This window comes from Barbus barbus (assembly GCF_936440315.1).
Source record: "Barbus barbus genome assembly, chromosome: 16".
Lineage (NCBI taxonomy): Eukaryota > Metazoa > Chordata > Actinopteri > Cypriniformes > Cyprinidae > Barbus > Barbus barbus.
The window spans coordinates 24,235,796-24,259,848 of NC_136744.1; the positions used below are offsets into that span (position 1 = coordinate 24,235,796).

The 24,053-nt window shown below is 37.9% G+C and overlaps 1 protein-coding gene across 2 annotated transcripts; it reads left to right on the plus strand.

The window, feature by feature from the left end:
* The first annotated feature begins 1,762 nt into the window (after positions 1-1,762).
* LOC306882723 (protein FAM135A-like) lies at positions 1,763-22,837 on the plus strand. 2 transcript variants are annotated; one of them, XM_079437566.1, is made up of 22 exons: positions 1,769-2,083; positions 2,487-2,541; positions 4,962-5,088; positions 9,147-9,226; positions 10,395-10,534; positions 10,642-10,712; positions 10,854-11,027; positions 11,251-11,377; positions 11,962-12,115; positions 13,355-13,432; positions 13,807-13,856; positions 14,731-14,889; positions 15,057-15,130; positions 15,228-15,382; positions 17,031-18,834; positions 19,623-19,783; positions 19,883-19,974; positions 20,192-20,289; positions 20,751-20,902; positions 20,997-21,107; positions 21,190-21,303; positions 21,474-22,837. In XM_079437566.1, the coding sequence occupies exons 3-22, from the start codon at positions 5,012-5,014 to the stop codon at positions 21,677-21,679; spliced, it is 4,077 nt and encodes a 1,358-aa protein (XP_079293692.1). In that variant the 5' UTR covers positions 1,769-2,083; positions 2,487-2,541; positions 4,962-5,011; the 3' UTR covers positions 21,680-22,837. The 2 variants fall into 2 exon arrangements, with proteins under 2 accessions (XP_079293693.1, XP_079293692.1); XM_079437567.1 differs by lacking the exon at positions 13,355-13,432 and having other exon boundaries at positions 1,763-2,083.
* The last annotated feature ends 1,216 nt before the right edge of the window (positions 22,838-24,053 follow it).

Genomic DNA, 24,053 nt, shown 5'->3' on the forward strand with positions numbered 1-24,053 from the left:
TTTTATTACCTATTTTAATAGAACCTCATACATATAGGCTTTACAAGTAAATAATTAGATCTTTTTGCCAGTCGTGGGTCAGAAAGTGTGGAAAAACACTATTCAATAATTTACATTAAATTGCTTTAAAACACAGCGGTTCCCTTGGTAACATCCAGGGTGAATACAATGTCACAGATGTCTCAGATCAGAATGGAAAATTTTCATGTTGGTCTAGTTTCAAAAATCGCCAGCAGAGGAACACAAATGAATAAGACGCCACACCTGACTGGCTGTTTGTGTTATATATCTCATCCAGTAATTGCAATGACAATAAATACTTTAATATGTATAATTGATGAAATATTAATTTTGCACTGGGATCGCTATTTTGCTCTGGCATCCAAAGAACATCTTTTACAGAATACATAAGTGAAAGTTTGCCCACAAGTGTTGCTGGGAATTGCCACCACAGACTTAAACAATACACAATACAAACTAGGAGGATCACAATTCGACAGGATTTGCTCTGTTTCAGCATTTCAAATTAAACCTGACTGTGCTTATAGAAATGATCTTATTGCATTAACCAGAGAGAGAGAGAGAGAGAGAATCATATGGCAGCACATATGGTGTACCCACAGGCTCCTTCAAGAACTTATGACTTTTCTTTTTTTTTGGCAGTTCTTATACTTCATGACATTTGCTTCCTTCTTATGTGGGATAATAGATCAGTAAAATCATCTGCTAAACAACTAAATGTGCATGTAAATAAAAAGTTTCTAAGAACACAACAGATAGTACAGGATTGTCTTACTCCTAATGATGGTCTTTTTAACCAGCTGCTAATTAAGATTATACTAGTATGTTTAATCATCTGTGAATCTGATCTTTACATTACTAGGAGGATCAGCTTTGTGACAAGAGTTAGCTGTGCACAATGGTAAATTAAAACCAGATAAACCAGTTGGTGATAAGTCATTTCAATACCACTGCAGTGAAACATTATACCCAAGTCTTAAAGTAATGCAATAATTATTACCGTATTTGTGTGTGTCCTGCCTGTGGTTTAAACATGGACAAAGACTTAATATACAACAGATGGAACAAAATACAACACATACTACTGATACCCTTTAAATCTTCTTGGTAAATGCATTGGGTTTGTTTGTTATCCTGTTTTACACTCTTAAAAATAAAGGTGCTTCACGATGCCATAGAAGAACCTCTTTTGTCTAAATGGTTCCATAAAGAACCTTTAACATCTAAAGAACCTTTGTTCTTTGTGGTGAAAGAAGGTTCTTCAGATTATAAAAAGGTAAGAAAAAGATGGTTCTTTAAAGAACCTTTGCCTAAAAGGTTCTTTGTGGAACCAAAAATGATTCTTCTATGGCATCGCCGTAAAGAACCTTTTAAGCACCTTTATTTTTAAGAGTGTATCTATTGTTTAGAACACCTAGGCTAATTATTATTATTTATTAAACAATATAGTGATATAGAAAAAAGGGTTTCAGGTAATCAATCAATAAACAGCCAGTGACGGTTTGCTAGTCTAGGCATGGCTTATGGTTTATTAATTAATTAGGCTCTCATTAGGATTATGAGTTTTGCTGTTTTGTTTTGTATACAATATAGCATAATAGATTAATATTTATCTTTATTCCATATAACTGTCTTCTCCAGCACCTACAGAGAACTAACATGTCTGAAGTGAATCATTATAATAAGGAAGGGAGTGAATAACGTTTTCAATAAATAATAAGGGCAGGAATCATATACTAACGCCTTTGATAGGAACCGGTGTTGTACCGGCTTGTTGTGTGAGCGCCTCCCTTAAACTCACTCTTATAACACACAAAACACAAGTTTGGACAATATTTACGATCTACGACTCTCACCGCTGACCGTATGAAGATGTAATACATTTTTTTCCCATCCAGTCTGACCGATCTGTTGTTTTAAGTCTGGTGTGAAGACGGATCTTAAGCGAATTTTCAACGGCATGCCGAGGAATTAAGCAGCCGAGGGATGCGGAGCGTCGAGGGCTGGATCGCTCTGAAATCCAACCCGCGGATTGAGGCCTAAATTCCCGTAGCGGATACATGTACGTGGTTTTTAATCACATACTAGCCAGATATTTGGTAAACTATAACTATTTGTTGCGTTTCAGATTGTAGGTTTGAAAACGCATCCGTTAACCTACGCAAATAGTGTTATGTTTGTGAAAGCTGGTCATTTGACAAGCAAAACAGGCTAACGCTAAAGCTAACTGCCTTTCAGAACGCAAATTCACACGATATGAATTAAAAACAAAAGCTGCGTCAACACATCATGTTTAAATGTATTTGTTAATGTAATTTATAATAAAATAAAATGGTTAGTAACGTTTAGTTCCATTATCAAATGTAATCAAATGCGTGTTCGAATGTATTATTTCAGAAACTTTATTAAATTGTTATTAGTTAGGCTTATATGTGTTTTAAATGTTTTTATGTCTTTTTATACAGGGTTGTTTTTATCAGTTGACATGAGGAGAGAAGATACTAAACCGAGTCAGGACGGGTGAGTCATTTACACTGATAATGTTCTCAAATCACTTATAATAATATGTAATAATGTGCGTAGAGGCTATATATAATTTTTGTGAAATTTAAACGCCAAAGTATGACTGAAATAACGGTCCCTCATCATTCAGTGTAGAAAATATATTTATGTAAAAACGCAACAATATACTTATTCTGACCTGTACTTGCAAAGTAAATTTTAGTGACTCACTGTGATCCTTTTACTGTCATCAAATGGTTCTTGTGCTAAATATGCCTGACAATATTTATTATATTGTTACACTAAATAAAAATTAGCTTTTTATTCTCTAAGTCATGGTAAAATATATGATAGTCATTATTTTTTGCTCAGAAATTTTTTTTATTAAACAGGACACATTCTAATGTATGAGAAAAAAATTAAAGCTTTCATTAAACTTTAATTAATTTGATTGCTTGAATAAATCATATAGATTAAATGAAGCCATTTGATTTGAAAACCAAAAAAATCTGAAAAAGGTACAGGAGAGTCTACATAAATTATTCCTATGAATTGTGATTTTAAGAATTTGGCAGATTTTGGATTGCACAGAAACATATGGCATGCTAAGCTCATGGCAGATCTCGAAATATTTGTTATTGCTAAAAACAGTTTCTCTATGAAGGAAATGAATGATTACTTCAGATCTTGACTCTTGTGTCACTGAATCTGAGAGCGAGTGAGCAGAAGAAAGCATAAAATAGTAGGAAATGAACATATGCCAAGCAGTAGGGCAACATTGAAATCATAACTTAATTTTTACAGGCACTGCTCAGAGGAAGGAAAGTGGCTGCCCTTACACAAATAAGGCCTGTTTTCTGTTAATCGTATCTGTGCAAGCTGTGCTGAGACAGTGGGATGGGGCTCTTGTGCTCTTATCACCAGCTTAACCGGAATGAGCTTTAACACATGTTTGGAAGGAAAATCTTACTGTGGTTTATCTGATTTGACTTTGTGGTCTGCATGTGAGAGACGACTGTATAGCTCGCCTCTCATTTAAGGTAGCTAATCTGTATTAATGAAAGTTAAAACCCCTGATAATGCCACAAAGCACAAGAAATCCTCCCGAGACCCCCGCGGGGCAGTCTAGCCAGCGTTAGTGGAGGTATTTGCATCAAACCGTCTGAAGTGTGCAGGACTTGTCAGGATCGTGCATCTTAGTACTGTAACTATGACTTGCAAATAAGGGTGAATCATTCTGAAAGCCTGTGGAGTGTGTGAAAGCATTCTGTGGTGATTCAAAACAAGCACAGGCGGTGCATAAAGATATTATGGTGAAGAGCATTGAGAATACACTGTAGGAATAGACGTAAACTCCGTTGCTATATTTGTGGGGTTTAAATGTCAAGACAAGAGGTAGTCAGACTCGTCTTATGAACTTAGGTCAGAGTTTCTTAGTGAAGTGGAAGTGCATGAGGTTTCTTTTGTAAAAAAAACAATTCTTAACAGTAATCTTACAAGCCACTTTCTGATTCTGTTCTCTTGTGAGATTTGTTAAAAGTGTGAGTTTTGCATTTTAGAAAATGTTCAGTTTTGTGTTATGAATGAAATTTTCAAGTCATTACATAGCAAAAAATAAATAAATAAAAATAATATTTATTTCAAACCTGTTTTTTTTTTTTATTATGATTATCGCTGAACTTGCACTACTGTTCAGAAGTTTGGGGTCAGTATTTTTTTTTTTTAAGAAATTAAAACTTTAAATTGATAAAATGATGACACATACATTTGACAAAAGATTTCGATTTCAAATAAATGCTGTTTTATGTATTTATTTTTAAACTTTTTCCATTAATCGGAGAATCCTGCAAATGTATCATGATTTCCACAAAAATATTAAGCAGCACAACTGTTTTCAACATTGATAATAAATGTTTATCAGCAAGTCAGCTTATTAGAATGATAATTCAGCTTTGCTGTCACGGAAATAAATTACATTTTAAAATATATATAAAAAAAGAAAACAATTATTTTAAATTGTAGTAATATTTCACAATATTGCTGTGTTTCTGATCAAATAAATACAGCCATAAGACTTTTGAAAACATTTTACTGACCCAAATCCTTTGAACATTAATGTATATTTTGATGTTTTTCATACAAAGCACGAAAAGTTAGTATGTTATTCTGTTAGTAAGCATAGCCTTACCTTATTGTTGTCAAAAGTACCTGTACTTTGGTACCAAGTCAATACTTAAATTTTAAAAACGTGATGATTACCGACCTACTGACAGCCGTCTGCTTTGGTTGCACATGTATGTGTATATTTTCTTAAACATTTTCACACATTTCACTTGCAATTTTGGTTATATTTGAGTGTAGAAATGTTCCCACTTCTTCTCTGGTTCTTCCACATGTTATGACACAACTGTTCAATTCTTTTTTCTGTTCTTCCGCAGTTTTGTTGCCGATCGTTTGAGACAGGCCCTCCTCCAGCCCTGAATCCAGCATGACGGAGGTCCAGGCCACAGTGGAGTTCTCTGTGGAGCTCCACAAGTTCTATAATGTGGATCTCTTCCAAAGAGGGTAAGATGTTGTTGTAATGCCCTGCTGTTCCACTAAAGATCTTATCCCAGAGAAAGTATCATTCCAGGTTGGGTTGAACACGCAGATAAAATATTTTCTTGGTTGGAAGCCATAACTAAAATAACAGGAATAGGAATGAACTGCATTTGAAAACATTTTAATAGCGTGGCAATGTTTTATCAGGCTCCTGCTCCTCAATAGAAATCTTTTTCTGTAGAATGAGCAAAGATTGTCTAGTTTATGTAGAGAAATGGTGGTGAACGGTGGCATGTGTTTGTAGTAAGATACATTTAGAAGGAAGTTAATAGAGAATGATAATCATACAGGGGAATAAATGTTTCACATCCCTTTGTATATCGCTTTTTTGGTCTTTAGAGTTTGTCTTAATGCTGAGCCTAATTGGTAAACCCTGTTTTGTTCTTGACGTCTTAAATAAAGCTGTTTTGTTGACTGTAAAATTCAATACAGAAACTTGCAGCCTGCAGCTCCTGTCTTCATTTAGGAACTCCATATGAGATCATCTTCACTGATATTAATAACATGCAGTGCTCTCTTACAGTCTGTACAGTCTCACTGTCATTCCTGCCGTTGCTTGCTGGCACGAGTCTCAGCTTCTCCATCTATATGTGCACCAGCTTTTCTTAGAATTCATAATTTATTAGTCTTCTCTCAACTATTTTTGTTCCGGCATGTCTCACATGTCTGCTTGTACGGTTGTGTTTAATGTTGCACAGTTTTATTCTTCATGAGTTGGCTAGCAGAGAGGGACACCTCAAATTACCTTGCTGTTTCTAATCTGAGCAGTTGGGAGTTTTGTTTGATGGAAAAAAAGTTTCCCATGCAGATCTGTCTACTGGTATATCGCCCACCGCTATTAAGTGGCATACTTTTCTTTAAAGGGATAGTTCACCCAAAAATTTAAATTCTGTCATGAATTACTCACCCTCATGTTGTTCCAAACCCTTAAGACCTTCGTTCATCTTCGGAACACAAATTAAGATAATTTTGATGAAATCCGAGAGCTTTCTGACATAGACATAGACAGCAACGTGGTTCAACCGTATCAGTGGTTTAACCGTAATTTTACGAAGCTGCGAGAATACTTTTTGTGAGCAAAGAAAACAGATATAACGACTTTATTCAACAATTCTTCTCCGCTAATGTAAAACACGCATTGTTTATGTGCAGAGGAAAGCAATGCGCATTCGCTGTGGAACTTACGATAATGATTTGGAGGAGGAAAATTGTTGAATATGTTTTTATTTTTGTTTTCTTTGTGAACAAAAAGTATTCTCATAGCAATTATGGTTGAACCACTGATGTCACATGGACTATTTTATTGATGTCCTTACTACGTTTCTGGGCCTGGGAACATTTCAGTTGCATTGCTGCCTATGCAGGGTCAGAGAGCTCTCGGATTTCATCAAAAATATCTTAATTTGTGTTCTGAAGATGAACGAAGGTCTCAGGGGTTTGGAATGACATGAGGCTGAGTAATTAATGACATAATTTTCATTTTGGGGGGAACTCCCTTTAACAGCCTGTACAATTTGAGATTTCAGTCATGTCTATAGCACAAATGGTGCAGGACACAAAGTTAGCTTTGGGTTAGCGGTTTAAACAGCAAAGTATGTACAAGCTTCACTAATGCATAGGTCATAGATATAGACTAAATAAATGCATTTCCATATTTAACATCAGAATGCCATTTCTATTAGCAGATAATCTCAGAATACAATTGAGGTTAACTGCAGATTGCACCAGTTTCAGTATGTGCCAGAAACCTGAAATGACCCAGCATGCGGTACAGGTTAAACACTCCATACCTAGTCGTATCATAAGCATGGGAATGTGGGCATTTCAACACACAAGAGCCTAATGGCCCATTCCTGTAATGTGATCTCCATAGGCCATTGTGCACTATGAAAAGCCACAGTTTTATTCAGCAGCACAGGTAAGAGTTAAGTTACAAGTGCTGCCCACATTTCAAAACCAGTCACTAGATATAACTAGGGGTGGGTGGTATGAGTATGATACAGGTTGTTACTAGCATGTAAAGTTATTTTTTGCTGGATATCCATAGCAAAATGTGTTTTTTTGTGGTAAAATATGCTGTTTAACGGGATAGTCTACAAAAAATTGAAAACTGTAATTTATTCAGCCTCATGTCATTCCAAACTTGTGTGACTTAGGCTACTTTCTTCTGCAAATCATAAAAGAAAATATATTGAATAATGTCAGTAATCAAATGGCCTCAGTTCCCATTTACTTCCATTATGTGGATAGAAAATAAAATGGGTCAATGGGAACTGAAACTGTTTGGTTGCCAACGTTCTTTAAAATATATTTTTTATGTTCCACAGAAGATTATACAGTTGAGTAAATGATGATAGAATTTTCATTTTTAGATGAACGATCCATTTAAGTTAGTCATTCGTTTATGCAGCGTCGCACTTTCTGTGTTGCAATGTAAATAAGAAACTCTAGGTTATGGTCAGTGCTCAGTAGGGTTGTTTGGTGTCAACACAGCCGTTTGTAATTTCAAGTTAACATTCCACATCTGCTGACATTGTCACCACGGGTCTAACTAAAACACAGAGCCATTGGGTTTGCTCAGCTGTGCGACAGGAAGCACAACGCAACCGGCATTCTCCTCTTCAGGTCCTGCAAGGGGACTAGTTGTTTGTTCCTGTTCCCAGATCTCTGTTCCGGCCTGGCGGTTGTATTCTTGCGTATCTCCTCGCTCCCACATAAGTGCCTCTCTGTGCTTTTGATGTCATGATATTCTTGTCAGAAGGAAAATTGCAGCTCTATTTTGGTTGACTGAACTTCCTCCTTCATTGCAAGTGCATGGGAGGATGGAGCACAGGATACAGCCATGTGCTGGAGGAGATCTCTCGTGAGATCAGTGTGTCCGGATTATTCAGCCGAGCTCTAATGAGTAGAAATGAGGAACTGAGAGGGTGTGAGATGTGTTTGGCCGTCACAGCAGCTTCTTCCTTTCTAAGAAGCGCAGTAACGAGAAAAGCTGACCGGTTTCTTAAAAAAAAAAAAAAGAGCTTTGGTTGTGTTATTGGTTCGTAAACTGCATTTTTCTGCTGAATATGGTGTTAATATTTTCTGACAATGTTTTCTGCATTGCTGAAATGACGCTTTAGCTGAGTTGTAGTCTGAATTCATTTTTATGAGGGGGAAAAACAGGCACTGTGAAGTAGCTCATTTGTTGAAAAAAATTAAATAGAAAACTCCTTTTCAAATGTTATGAATAATTTTGAATCGCCCAAAGTGACTCACAAATAAGTCACAAACAAACTCACTGAATAAATCAGTCTGAGCAGTTACCATTAGCCTAATTCTGTCTAGCATGATTTTTATGTTTATTTGTAACATGCACTACCATTTAAGTTTTTCTTTTTTTTTTACTCACCAAGGCTGCATTTATTTGTTTAAAAAATACATTAAAACAGTAAATATTATTACAGTTACGATCTCTAAATGCTAAAGCTGAATTTCCAGTAGCCATTACTCCAGTCTTCAGTGTCAAATGATCCTTCAGAAATCATTCTGATATGCTGATTTGCTGCTCAAGAAACATTTCTTGTTATTGTCAACGTCAGACAGTTGTGAAGTTATGTTTTTAAAGAAAGTGTTATTGGTTAATAAATTATTTTTGTTATTAGAAAGTACAAAAGAACCGCATTTATTTGAAACACAAGACGTTTGTAGCATAACTCTCTTAAAAAGAATAAATAGAATTCGACCCAGTATAGTTAAATTCTTTGAGATTCTTATCGCTAACTCTACCTTTACAGAAAGTAAGTCTTTGAGCTGAGTGAGCTCAAGTGTAACAAGCTTGCGTCAGGCTGGACTGCACTCCGTAAGAAGAAAAATATCATCAAAAAGAGTCATTTAGATAGCAGTCCATAATCAAATCTGGCATTGGGTTTTTGTGTTTGTGTAGTAGTAATAAAGCAGGCATATATTTTTACTTGTATAATGCTTGTCTTGAATTCTTATGCTTATTATGAACACTCTTGTTTTCTTGTATGTGATGACAGGTTCTATCAGATCCGAGCCCATATGAAAGTGCCGCCACGGATCCCGCAGAGGGTGGAAGCCAGTCTGCTGCATCCCATAGGTAAAAAAACACTCAAATGAACATGTCCTGCCGTGTCGCGATACCACAGATATATAAATCAAGGAACCAAAAACAAGTTGGAACAAAAACCAAGGAACAAAAACCAAACTGAGCTGGTATTTAAACTTCATAAAATGTTGATTGTGACAATAAATATTAAATCAAATATTTTATGTGTTTGGTTTACTTTTTTTTTTTTTTTTGTCTAAAAATGTCTAGATGTTGTTTAAAGCTGATTTTTGAGATTTTGGTTATTTGATAAAATATTAAAAATAATGAATAGCATATTACAAATATAATAATAGTATTAAAAAGTCATTTGTACTATTAATTTACAATATACATAAATGTAAGAAAAAGATTAATTGTGCTTGAAACTATGCTGCTAGCAGTTTCGCAATGTCAGTCTTGGATTTATTGTATGAATTATGAATTCAGTATCATTTCTGAATCATTGTTTGGGAGAATTTATTTTTATTGATACCTCGTTCCATTTTTGCCATTAATGTGGATGTGCTGAAGCTGTATTTTCTAAAGACAAATGCAATGTTTCAGCCAGCTAAATTATCAGTTTTATCTCTACAGAGATTTCTTCAGGCTGTATATTTCAAAGGAATGCAGCTTATCTTATGAGGGTTAAACGTCTTACCTTCCCTTTCTAACAGTTCTCACAGCTGTAGCATTCGGCTCTCTTAATATTACATCAACATTCACCTCAGGGCTTACAGTGATTGGCACAGTGGGTTGAAAGAATCTTAACAGGCTCTGTGTTTGTTGGAGTGTGTAATGTCTTACACCATGTGGTGAGAGAAGCATCATTATCGGTCCAGCGATTCCTCAAATTCTTTCCTAATACAAGTATCAGAGCAGTCTTTTAGCTTTGTGTTTGAAAAGCATGTGTAATGTTGTTTGACAATGATAACAATCAGATGCAAGATGCACTAACATTGACTCCATTGATGTCAAACTTGTGTTGGTGCACTTTGTCACGCCATATTTGCATGTACACAAATAAGGCGGAAAGATTTTCAGAGTACAGACTGATTTAAAATGGAAAAAATAACAGCAGATATTTATTTCCGTTAAATCAATGGGCTGTTTGATACGGGGAAGAATAGAGCGTTTCTCTAAGCTTTGTAAAGACCTGCTGTTGTGTGTTTTCTCACAGGTTCGGATCTGGCTTTTCCAGCAACAGTTCAAGATGATGTGGTCTGCAGCAAAACCTTTCAGATCCTTTATAAAAACGAGGAGATTGTAGTCAACGATGTCCTCGTATTCAAAGTGATGATGCTGCTAGATGCAAAGAAGGTAAGCGAATCTCATGACTCAAACAACACGCACACTTAGGGTTCAGTGATAAAATCTGTCTCTGTATGCGTCACTAGTGGTGGTGATAGTCTTTTTTTCCACTGCAGGTGGAAGAGTCCTTAAACGAAATGGACTTTCAGCTGTCTTTGGACCTGTTCTTTACCGATGGCGACTACTCGTATGTAGAAGGATAACTGAGTATTGTTTTAATTGTTTTTTACTTTTGCTTATATTTAGGATCAGGGATTTGAACAAGTAAAAACTATTACCTTAGACAGTTGTTTCACATATAACAGTGTTTGTTTTTGTCTGTGTTCAGGCCCGAGGACCCGAGTTCTCTCCAGAGCATCAGCAGTCGAACGCTGCGTTTGCACTTTAGCCTCCACAGAGGCATCCACCAGCACGTCAACGTCATGTTTGACTACTTCCACCTGTCTGTCATCTCTGCCACTATCCACGCATCACTGGTGGCCCTGCATCAACCTCTAATCAGGTCAGCAGTACAATGAGAAATGGAGATCATAGTAGTCATTTTGAATATGTCACAAGGGAAGACAGTAGACTGCTGTGCTTCCCAGGACAAACAAACGCATAAAATGCCTTTGCAGTGTGGGGAAAAATACGTTCTAAAGGTGCTCCTTATCCAAAATGTGCCTTATTTTGAAAGCAATAGAAATGTGTCTAGTGTATTTGACTGTTAGTGTTTGTCCCCTCAGTTTCCCACGGCCAGTCAAAAGCACCTGGTTGAATCGGAATTCTCCGGCACAGAGCAAAGACTCTCTCATCCCAACGCTGGAGTCTGTGGTGTTCGGCACCACCTACGTCAAGCAGCTGTCCCTAGATGTAAGAATACAAGCGCACACACACACACACAAAATATCCTTACTCAACCAAATCAGGATTTAATGTGCAAGAGAGATAAAATGTCTAGACACTTCCCTGTTTGGTATTAACTTCACAGGATTCATTGACATTAAATGCTTTTTTTTTCTTTCTTTTTTTTTTAGGTAAGTGAGTACAGTGGATTTTTCGTTTTAGTCTAACACACTTTGCTGACATAACATTTGCAAAGTACAGAGGCAGTGATTTTTTTCATATCAGTGAGAGTTTTAAATGTGTCCATAAATAGACATCATTATGTAACTGAAAGGCTTGAGCTTTTGCTGTAAATAGGATTGTGATTTTTACATTACAGCAATTCTCTTGAGACCCCAGTCACATTAAGATGTCATGTAGGTGTCTGAAGCACCATAGTGAGCTCTAGTAGAGATCACATTTGTACCTTCATTGAATAAGAAACTTTTCTTAAATGTACAAGATTGTATCACGAAAGGGAATTGGGTATTATCACAATGCAAAAAAACGTAATGCTCCTGCTGTTGAAGCAGCGTTCAGTGATGCATCAAGACCTCTTTCTTGATTTGCAGGGCAAAACGTTCCTGGTATCAGATCAGTGCCTACAGCACGCCTACAGCCTGCACCAGAACATGTGTGCCGGCTTGCTGCAGGCGTATCAGGGCCTGTTCTGCTATTTAACCTCCTTGACCAAGAATCTTCCGGCATCCCAGCGCATAGAGCTAGGTATGTAGTCCATTAGAGCTGAGACAATAAAAGTCTTATTTCCAACCTGAGTTGGAAAACCAAAATGATTTATTTTAAAACATTTTTACACTGCACTTCAATCTTTGACCCTGTATGAAGCTTTTTTTTTTGTAGCTGGTTGTCATGAAGTTTTTTTTTTTTTTTTATTTGCTTTGCAGGGTGTCATTTTAACAAAACTTTGATTACTAAAGCCAGTTTAATCACTGAGCTTCAGTATGTGTGTGTGTTCTAGGGGTGGGCAATATACACTACTGTCCAAAAGTTTGGGGACTGTAAAATTTTTATGCATTGTTAATCAGAAAGGATTTAATAAATTGATCATAAAAGTGACCAAATTTTTATTCAATATTTTAAATTTCTCCTATAAATCAAAGAATGTATAATTTTTCAACATTGATTTAAAAAAAAAAAGAGAAAAAAAAGTTTCTTGAGCACTAAATAAGCATATTAGAATTATTTCTGAAGAATCATGCAATACAGAAGACTGGAGTAATTATTACTGAAAATTTGCCATCACCGATACAAATTATATTTGAAAATATATTAAAATGTTACATTTCACAATAGTACAATATTACTTCATTTTGACCAAAGAAACAAATCCTTGGTGAGCAAAAGAGAAAAAAATCGGAATAAATCCAAAAATAAATAAATCCCTCCAACCCAAACTTTTGTATTAATGTATATATATATATATATATATGTATGTGTGTGTGTGTGTGTATGTATATGTGTGTATATGTATAATATCTGTTTTGTTGTATATGCTTTGGATCATTTGCTTTCACATATTAATATATATGTTTTAATCTCATCAGATCACTGAATACTCACTTACACTAATGTCTCCATTCACTTGAAAATCTATTTAGAGACTTTTGAAGAGCTGCTGTTCTGGACATTTACCTGTTAATGTTAATGTTTATTTAACTGTATATTGTATGCGTCTGCCCTCTCTCTTATGTATGTGTCAGCATGCGAATGCTTTAATCTCCAATTTTTGTGTGTTTGGACCTCAGAACTAGTCTATAATATGACTTTCCCTCCAGAGCTTTCACTGTAAACCCTCACTCACTCAGTCAAAGCTAAACTACTCACCCCTTGCTGCTTCTGACAGTGACTGAACTTGCATGTATTTAAGGGTTCATTTTAAGCTCAAACAGCAAAAGGGGAGAGTGAAAGTTTTAAACGTGCCTATATGTGCAATCCCACCACTAGCCAAGCCCAGCATGCAGGTCCTTTATGAACGAGTTCTCAGAAGACCTTACCCTCCAGGCCAAAGGCACGTCTACATAGGTATGTCCCTCCAAAACCGACCCTCAAAATCGTTCCACATGCCTCTTGCCTTTCATTTGTGTCTTTTTTTAGCTTGCTTTCTTTATTTCTTCCGTTCCCCCTATCTTGGACGTTTGTCACTTGTTTGGCAAGTGTCCTTCAGTGAGGGAGCTTTTAGCTCAACTGAGTCCTCCTTTCCTTTAGTAGTATCTGACTTGGGATGTTGCTGGTATTCTCTGTCCTCTGACTCCTACTTCCTGTGCTGTTGATCCTCTAGATCCCTCTCATGTGCTGTCAATCACAGGCTCTTCAGACAAACCCTTCTCTCTCATTCACTCCATACTGCTGCTGTAGGACCAACATTTTCACTCTGCTGTCTTTTCTTTATTTTTTAGAGGAACTTGATGTGGAGGCCCGACTTAATGAGCTTTGTGAACAAGTCAAGGTATGTCAAGGGAAGTTAGTACCATTTAATAAAAAAAAATACAGAGCAGGATGTGTCCCAAACAAGTCAATATCTTTAAGCTTTATAGAAAGTTATAGAACTTTATTGAAGGGTCTTGTTACTAGGGCTGTGCAATTAATCGCATGCGATTGTCATTCGCATCTCTTCAGTAAAGCCAGTTCTGCGATTAGTAGTAAATCTCCTTCATGTGCTTTCAGATGGAGCGGCATTTAATACACAGAGCCATAGATCACTGACAAGCTACGCAATATCGCGTTCATAATCAAATGCGATTCATCTGCGATTATTAACGCGATATTGCGTAGCTTGTCGGTGATCTACGGCTCTGTGTATTAAATGCTGCCCCATCTGAAAGCATGTGATGGAGATTTACTACTAATCACAGAACCGGCTTTACTGCCGAGATGCGCATGATAATCACGTGATTTATCGTGCCGCCCTACTTGTTACCATCTGGCAACATTTGTAAAGCAGAATTTGGTTATTTTACAGTTTCTGAGCCATGTTTCTCATTTATAAGTTATAGGCCAAAAGTTTGGAATGTGAATCAACAAATCAGAGATTTAAAATTAAGAAAAATAATGATGTGTTTTGGTTTGCATCCATCAATTTTCAAGTACTAAATTGTACAAACATAGACATTACAACTTGGTAATTTAATGTATAAATAATTTTGATGAATTGCCAACAAAAATAAGTACATATGAGATATATCATTATTGTAATATAACATTACTCAATCCATAAGTTAAGGTCATACCTCCCACTGCTGTGGTTGTTGCTTGGCTGGTGTATCATGATGGGATACTACACTCTTTTATATCTATGGTTGTGTGTGTATGTAATCTTGTAGCAGAGGGCAGAGAGCCCAGATGAGTTGGCTGAACTGGTGAACATGAATTTGGCACAGCTGTGCTCTCTGCTTATGGCACTGTGGGGGAATTTCCTGGAAGTGGTGTCCCTGAATGAGCGGGTCTCTGCGCTGTTGGCCCAGGAGCACCATACACTACGGGTGAGTTTTTTTTATCATATACTCTAATTGCATACTTTTATTGGGTTATGCATTGCATTCTGACACATTTTGTAACACAAAGATGCATGAAATTGATATTGCATTGTAAGGAGTGTTTGTGCACAGTATATTTCTGGCTTTACTTATGTTGTATTTACCATTTTTAGGTGCAAAGATTTGCAGAAGCTTTCTTTTGTCTTGAACACCCAAGACAGAGTGCACTGGCCTACCAGGAACTGCAGTACGGCTTCAAATATCATTACTGTAATGTAGTTATTTAGCACACAGAGAAGATCTGAATTATCATGATAATTCAAATGAACTACTTTATTCAACAGTGCTCACAGTCACCAACAGATGACCACAGCTATCAAGAACTCCTCCTACTTCTTGTCCTTGCCACCTCTTCCTGTTGAATGTGCTGATCTTGATGGGGATGTGAACTCCCTACCAATCATCTTTGAGGACAGATATTTAGAATCAGTTACTGAAGGTAACAGCACTTGTGGATCTATAAAATGATCATCTTTGATTATCATTTTAACTTTCAGCTCATAAAAAAAAAAAATAATAATTTTGAAAGTGTTCAAGATTTGTGCAAGCTTTAAAGTATGCTTTTGCTGGAATAAAAAAATTAAAGCAGTGGTGTTCAATACTGCTTCTGCAGGAACACCTTCCTAGAACAGACCACCCTATCTGACTAGAAGTTTCAAGTAAATCTGAAGACCTTGATTAGCTGGTTCAGTTATGTTTTATTAGGGTTAGAGCCTAACTCTGCAGGACTTTGACCCTTCAGGAGCAGGACTGGACACACCTGAACTAAATATAGTGAAAAGGGACAAGGTCTTTGAAATGTCAGATTTTGTGCTAGTTCATACTGTGTTTTAAGATAAACTAGGTTTGGCATAGTGGTTTGGTTATGAAAATCTTAGTTTCAGACTCTTCATAAGGCAATTCACCATTATTTCCTTAAAGGGGTCATCGGATGCCCATTTTACACAAGTTGATATGATTCTTTAGGGTCTTAATGAAAGGTCTGTAACACATTTTGGTTAAAATTTCTCAATGGTAGTGTAAAAAACACCTTTTTAAACCTGTCAAAATCAGCTCTGTCTTCAGCACACTGATCTAGTGCATGTTTCTTTAAATCCTAGTGAGCTCTGCTGACTCCGCCCCTCTCTTCTGTGGAATGACGAGCAGACCATAGATATGTGTAGATCCCTACTCGACCGCTCCAGATACGTTGAGGCGTCAGCCATCTCGCATTCACCATAATAATCATTTAAAATTCAAAGATATACAAGCTTATAGCTTGCTGTTGTAGACGCACAGTCAATGCGCTCAAAGATTCACAGACCGTTCCAAAAATGGCGGATGGCTTACGTATTGCGGCCCATAGAAACAGTCCATAATGAGGCATCTAAGTATGTATATCTATAGAGCATACTAAACTTCAGCCGCAAAACTGGCTAACTAGCACATTATTAGGAAAGGCGATTTGTAAAGATTCATAAAAAAACCTTATACTCACTGCTTCTGTAGATAAAGCTGGATCACAAATGATTTGGGCAAACATAGATGCATTTATGTAGATCGAGGATCGGCGCATTCACTTCAAAGCAAAAGTAACGTTAATCCTCTGCTCTTCAGCGGCTCAGGTGTCAGGAGTAAATGACGACTGCTATATTAATTATTACATCCAACAACTAAACACTTCAATCACTTAATCTGAGACATCTTGTCTTCCCCTGCACCGGAGGCGGACAGCTCTCAGCTCACTCGGTGCGGGTCTAAGGTAAGACGGTCTTGTCAATCAGCTATCGTGCGAGGGGCCTGTACAGAACTACGCAATTTTGACAGGAATCTCAGAACAGCCTGATTTGAGAAAGAGGATTTTAAAATGGAGATTTAAAAAAAAAAAAAAAAAAAAACACTGGGTGGATTTTTATCATTATAGGATGGATGTGTACACACTTCCAACACACATTTATGTTCAAATAACTTGAAAAGTGAATTTTGCATCCGATGACCCCTTTAATGTTAGTTTGCACAATGGAAACAGTCCCTGTAGTTAAGTGACTGTTCACTTAGCATAAATAGTCTGCTAAACTACTACTTACCATATTTCATCTACCCTGAAGATCGCGATGGTCCATGGCTTGGTCTCCACAACACCAGGAGCAGCTCTGCATCCACTAAAGCAGACAGGTCCAACTCAAAGGACTGCATTGCTAGTGGATTGGGAGGCCTCGGCCCATACTCAGATAAGCAGCAAGCTGCCCTCGCCACAGCTTGGCCTGAACAGAATGAGCCTCCCCTCAAATCCAAAGCCAAATCTATCAAGCTAAAGAAGAATGCCAAGACTGAAAATTCAAAAAAGCTGATCAGGCAGAGCTCGAAAGACTCTGTGGTCCTTACAGGCTACAAGAACTTGAAGGTTCCTCGTGGTGAACCGACCACCAAGTCCAAAGAAGTTGACACTCAGTGCAATCCGAAAGACGAGCTAGATGATGTAGGCAAATACATGCACCAGAATGAAAGTGCAACCACGCATTGTGCTCAGAATACTAAACACTGCACCACAAGCGATATTCAAGGCAACGTCGGTATCCAGAGCGACAGCTTTTCCAATCTTTTGAGTTTGCAAATGCAGGCTAGGCCCCAGGCAGGTACTGGAGCAGAAGCCACACAAAGCGCAGCTGCCAGAATTGATTCAACACATCCACCCGCTGGGCTCAGACATATTGATGTCAAACCGAGCGACAAGGACCCCTACCAGGGCGATAAGGTCACCATTCTCTTACCACACCACTCAGATCCGACCGCCAAGAGGGATGTTCCAGAGATCACACAGACCGATTTCTCTGAGTTCAAGAGTCGAGTTGGGGACGGTGCCACGTTCGTCAGAGCTTGTGGAGCCGCGTTGAGAAGTGATTGTGTTCCTCAAGCTTCCTCCAGGCTCTCAGACTCCGGAATCGAGAGTGAGCCGAGCTCTGCAACACAGTTAGCACCGGTTTCTCCATCTCCTTTTGCGAATACTAGCCTGGAGGCACATACAGAGCCATTTCTGCAGAGTGCCCACCAGAGACCATCTCCGCTCAGCCCTGCCTCCAGAGGAGTCACCACCTTGGAGGGTCTCAATCCAGAGAGCACCAGCGGCATCAGCGGAGTCCAGTCTTCCCTCACCTCCATTAATTCGCTCCCCTCGGATGATGAGGTGGAGACGGAAGTCACTAGCAGAAAGTCCAGTATCCTGGTGCAGGAACAGAGTCTCATATTTTCAGGAGAATCTCATAGCCTCCCGTTATCGAGCTCTAGAGTTTTGGCTCAACAAAAAGCCACTATCAGTCATGGAGATGGGCTGGTGTCTTACAATGAGGACTCTGCTATCCAGCCCCGCTGTGAAACTAATGCTCCTGACAGGCCGACAGGATCTAGTGAGACCGATGTTCCAGGTGGTGCAGCTTTGGGGCCAGAAGCATGTAGTGAGCCTCAGACGGCTGCCCAGTCCAGTACATCGGTCACAAGCAGCACGGACCTGGTGAAGAAAGGCTTTGTGGAGAACTACTTTGGCTCCCGTTCCAGCACTGATGTATCTGAGATCAGCCCATTGGAAACTGCAGCTGTAACGCTGGGGATTCAGACTTGCCCCAATGCTAATGATGAAGAGGACGAAGAGGAAGAGCAGGACCATGAAATGATTGAGAACGGTTACTATGAGGAAACAGATGGGTTGGCTTATGTTAATGGTATCCCAGGGGAGGAAGGAAGGTGTGAAGATGGGGGAGCTGAGGGAGGGGCCCTTTTTTATGATCACCTGGGTTTGGAACAGCTCCAGGAAACATACATCCCCTCAGCCGGCCTGCAGACACGGCCTTCTGGACCAGCACCAACCAGCAACGACCTGTGCTGGTACAAGAGCGCCCCCACTGCTCAGATGACGGCGTGAGTTTTCTTTTTTCCCCTTAACCTTTAGTTTTGCAGTTTGCCATGCACAAAAAAATTATAAAAAAATATGTTTTGCCAGAGGTCAAGGTTTTTTCAACTGTGAGACAATTTTTCAGGATTCTTTGATTAATAGAAAATTCAAAAGACCTGCTTTTTGTAAATAGAAATTTTTAACATTGACATTATAAATGTCTTCAATGTCACTTTTGATTAATTTAATGCATCCCTGCTCAATATTAATTTATTTCCATTTTTTTACTGGCCCCATATCTTTGAACACCAGTATATGTTATTCCAAACAATAAAGTGTCTTTGCCTTCATAGTCTTTTATTAAACTTTAATGACATGCTTCACTTCTACAGCAACTTGCCTTTTTGTCTGAAATCATTTAGGTCACACTAGGTATATTATATTAATATGTTAATGTGAATTTTAATGTTAACCAGCAGCCATATAGCTATTTAGGCATTATTTTAGGCTACTTTCCTATGTAAAGCCATCTTTATATAATCTTTGCATTGTTAATGTAAATTAATGCAAATTATTATAATAAATGTTACAACAAATAATGGAAAATTACTGTAGATTTGAAACATACTTCAAATGTTCTTTTACATGGAGTGTAAGCTGGGATTCTGTTTCTGCATTAAGACATTTTTAGAAGTACATTAAAAGGAGAAGCATTAAAAGCAAGGAGTTGCTGCAGTTTGTAGATGCATGAACTAATACCTGACAGTAGGTTCCTTTTTTGTGTCACTGTTTGATTGTGTGTTTTGTTCTTTAGGTTTGCCCAAGCAAAAGAGGAGTTGAAGCAACTAAAGTTGCCAGGCTTCCTGTACAGCGAGGTGGCAGATCTGGCATCCACTGTGCCATATTTCAGCATGGATGAGGATGAAAACTGTGATGAGGGCATACACTTAATAGTTTGTGTACATGGTCTGGATGGTAAGCAGTCACAATCTTAATGTTGGTAAATCCTAAATATAACCCTGAGTCCCAAATTTACAGATTATTTTTTTCTTAAAATAAAAACTATTTCTTTAGGTAACAGTGCGGATCTGCGTCTAGTGAAGACTTATTTGGAGCTCGGTTTGCCTGGAGCTCGTATAGATTTCCTAATGTCAGAACGCAATCAGGTAAACTGCACAACAGTCCCATGAACAAGCACTGGGTTTGGGCTGTTTCTAGAATTAATAAATTTTATAAATAAAAAAAATAAAAATGAACAAGTGCTTCTGAAAAGTATAAAGTATATCTAAAATCACTGATAAAAATTCAATAGGCTTGTAAGATACATTGAAATGTGATATATTTTTAAATATTAACCTTCTTTATTTTTGGTTGTTATTCAAGAATGACACATTTGCTGATTTTGAATCCATGACTGACAGACTTTTGGATGAAATAGTGCAGTACATACAAATCTACAACCTCACAGTTTCCAAGATAAGGTAAGATCTTTTCCTCAAACTCAAATATAAGAGAAAGTAAAACTCAGATACGAGAAAGCATCGCAGTATTTTTTATGGCCCTGTCCAGTGTGACATTTCACAATGATTGATTTTGAGGGCATTTGACAGAATGTTTGACCCTGGCTTTGTCCCAAAAGAATCCTTCATCCCTTTCCATCTCTTCCAAGACTGTGAGGTCTGAACCAGTGTGCATCCTGCTACATTCTGGCCTAATAGGGGGCGTACTTGAGCACCATTTTGCACCATACAATTAAAAATAACATGAATTTTAAATTAATTTTACACAGCTGCAAATGGAGATCAATCCAAGTATGCCAGTTTGCACTGGGCGTCTAATTGAATTTTAACTTGACCTTGTTGATAAATCTGAGTTCAAAAATATGATCTTGTCAAAGCTAAAACGCCTTAGGATGACAGAATCATCATGTTGTCTTTCTCAGTTTTGTGGGTCACTCTCTGGGAAATCTGATCGTGCGCTCGGTGCTGACGAGGCCCAGGTTTAAGTGTTATCTCAGCAGACTGCACACGTTTCTATCTCTGTCTGGACCACATCTTGGCACTCTGTACAACAGCTCAGCCCTCGTCAATACCGGTAACCCATCCTCATGAACTCAGCAGTTTTCTGAAGACAGTCATTTATGAGCCACTCATTTTTAAACTGTTTCTCTCATTTTTCTCTGTGTCAGGGTTGTGGTTTATGCAGAAGTGGAAGAAATCTGGCTCTCTGCTGCAGCTGACCTGTCGCGACCACTCTGACCCACGCCAGACCTTCCTCTATAAGCTAAGCAAGAAAGCAGGTTAGTGTGACGTTATTTTGGTTCCACCAATTTGATGTTAGTAGGTTTTTCTCCATATACCAACTCTCAAACCCTGTTTCAGGTCTTCAGTTCTTTAAGAACGTGGTACTGGTGGGGTCTCTTCAGGACAGATATGTCCCCTATCACTCTGCTCGAATCGAGATGTGCAAAACAGCCTTAAAGGACAAACAGACTGGTGAGAATTAATGGAATAGTCCACCCCCATTTTTTTATCATTCCAAACCCAAACCCATATACTTTTACTACCAAACGTTTAAGTTAATACTTGGCAACGATAAAGATCTTTAGGATTGTTTTACTGCTTCTAACAATATATTTCTCTCCTTTATCTACTTGTGTGATCAGGTCCAGTGTATGCCGAGATGATCGAGAACCTTCTACTCTCTGTGCTTCAGAACAAAGACTGCAACCTGGTGCGTTACGATGTCATCCATGCGCTGCCCAACACTGCCAACTCCCTGATTGGCCGGGCAGCCCACATCGCCGTCCTGGACTCTGAGATTTTCCTGGAAAAGTTCTTCTTGGTGGCAGGGCTCAAGTTTTTTCAGTAGCCTTGCTAGATCGGAAGCGAATACCTCACTGCAAACGGATGTTTTTCTGGTTCTTTTTTCCTCACGGTTTTAAGTATGCTCTTGGAGGTAAAGCAAAATATATCAGTGTTATTTTTGTTGTTGATTTTGTTTCTATTTAGTCTATTGTGAATGTGGAACTTATCGTTTTTATTTTTCTACTGCCATTTTTTTAATGGTCTATTCATTATTAGGAAAAATCAAACCTTGTGGTATTTTTTTCAGTGTTATTTATGTACGACGTTAATTTTTACCATTTTCATTTAACAAATCATTCTATTAAACTATCTTATGCTGAACTGGAAATGTAGCTGCTAAAAAAAGAATGAACTATTTATTCGGGGTGGAAATCCAGGTCGTTTTCATGGTAAAAGCATGTTCACTTGAACATTTTGGTATCTAGGGTTGGCTTCCATCTGAACTGCATAAAACATATTTTCTATTAAGAAATTGCCATTTGACTAGACATTTTTTACATTTTTTTTTTTACAACGTCAAAGGCTTCCTGAACCTAGACGAACATGATTGTAGCTGAAACGAAACAGCCTTGGACCGTGAGTTGGTTTTATACGATGTCTCTGGTGCCCATTGCATTCTCATGCACAATCTCGACCCAGCCTGGAGTTGGGTGGAGAAAACGCACGCTTAGCATGTTAGTATTTTCTTTTTATTACATGGGATACAGGTAACAAAATTAACAATGGACCAGGTGTGTGGGCTAGATGGTTAGTCAGTTTAAAACAGCACAAATACTAGTACTGTGGGAAAATATTTATGTTCAGTTTCCTATGGAGGAATTTGTTGATGCTTGTGTGCAAAATACTTTAAATAAAACATTGGAATTATCCAGTTTTTTTTTTAAATGGTTTTGTAACATGAACTCCACATTTCATTAAATGTATTCGCAATAAATGTTTTTGTCATCTTTTTTTGTTTTTTAGTAGCTTTATTTTCATGGATTACTGTATTTATTTTAAATTAAAGGAATAGTTCCAAACCTGTGGAAGGCTATTTCCATAATGGTAGGTAATTACAATCAAAATGTCCCATTTTGTAATTTTTTTCTTCCACATTTGACTTGATTTCAAGTGATGACTTGTGTGCTATATCACCAGTATTTGAAGTCATACAAAAGTATACAAAAATATTTATTGTATTTGTGGTCTTTCCATGAACTGTCCTTGTATGAAAAAGAGTTGCATGTTGGGTCATTGGCACATTTTCTTCTCCAGATGGCACTCTTTACTAGATCTCAGAATGAAAGACATATGCTGGTAAACGATGCATTTCATATTACAGGTACAGCTCAAAAAATTAGAAAATCGTGAAAAAGTTTTTCTTGTAACTTATTTCAAATAGTGAAACTTTCATATATTTTAGATTCATTGCATGTAAAGTAAAACATTTCAAAAGTTTTATTGTTTTAATTTTGATGATTAGAGCTTACAGCTCATGAAAGTAAAAAATCAGTATCTTAAAATATTAGAATATTTACATTTGAGTTTCATTAAATGACCATCCCTACAGTATAAATTCCAGGTATCTCTTGTTCTTTGAAATCACAATAATGACTTGGCAATGATCCAGAAGACGAACATTGACGCCCTCCACAAAGAGGGTAAGTCACAGAGGGTCATTACTGAAAGGTGTGGCTGTTTACAGAGTGCTGTATCAAAGCATATTAAATGCAAAGTTGACTGGAAGGAAGAATTTGGGTAGGAAAAGGTGCACAAGCAACAGGGATGACCGCAAGCTTGAGAATACTGTCAAGCAAAGCTGATTCAAACACTTGGGAGAGCTTCACAAGGAGTGGACTGAAGCTGGAGTCAGTGCATCAAGAGTCACCACGCTCAGACGTCTTCAGGAAAAGGGCTACCAAACCACTTCTGAACCAGAGACAACGTCAAAGTTCTCTTTTCAGATGAAAGTAAATTTTGCATTTCATTTGGAAATCAAGGTCCCAGACTCTGGAGGAAGAGTGGAGAGGCACAGAATCCATGTTTCTTGAAGTCCAGTGTGAGGTTTCCACAGTCAGTGATGATTTGGGCTGCCATGTCATCTGCTGGTGTTGGTCCACTGTGTTTTCTGAAGTCCACAGTCAACCCAGCCATCTACCAGGACATTGTAGAGCACTTCATGGTTACTTCTGCTGACAAGCTTTATGGAGATGCTGATTTCATTTTCCAGCAGGACTTGGGACCTGCCCACACTGCCAAAGGTACCAAAAGCTGGTTCAATGACCATGGTGTTACTGTGTTTGATTGGCCAGCAAACTCGCCTGACCTGAACTCCATAGAGAATCTATGGGGTATTGTCAAGAGGAAGATGAGAGACACCAGACCCAACAATGCAGATG

Excerpts from the sequence above, each read along its gene's own strand:
- LOC306882723 (XM_079437566.1), top strand. The coding sequence starts at position 5,012 with ATGACGGAGGTCCAGGCCACAGTGGAGTTCTCTGTGGAGCTCCACAAG. Across the intron at positions 11,028-11,250 it reads CTGCATCAACCTCTAATCAG|TTTCCCACGGCCAGTCAAAA; the intron begins GTCAGCAGTACA and ends TTGTCCCCTCAG. Across the intron at positions 18,835-19,622 it reads CCCACTGCTCAGATGACGGC|GTTTGCCCAAGCAAAAGAGG; the intron begins GTGAGTTTTCTT and ends TTTGTTCTTTAG.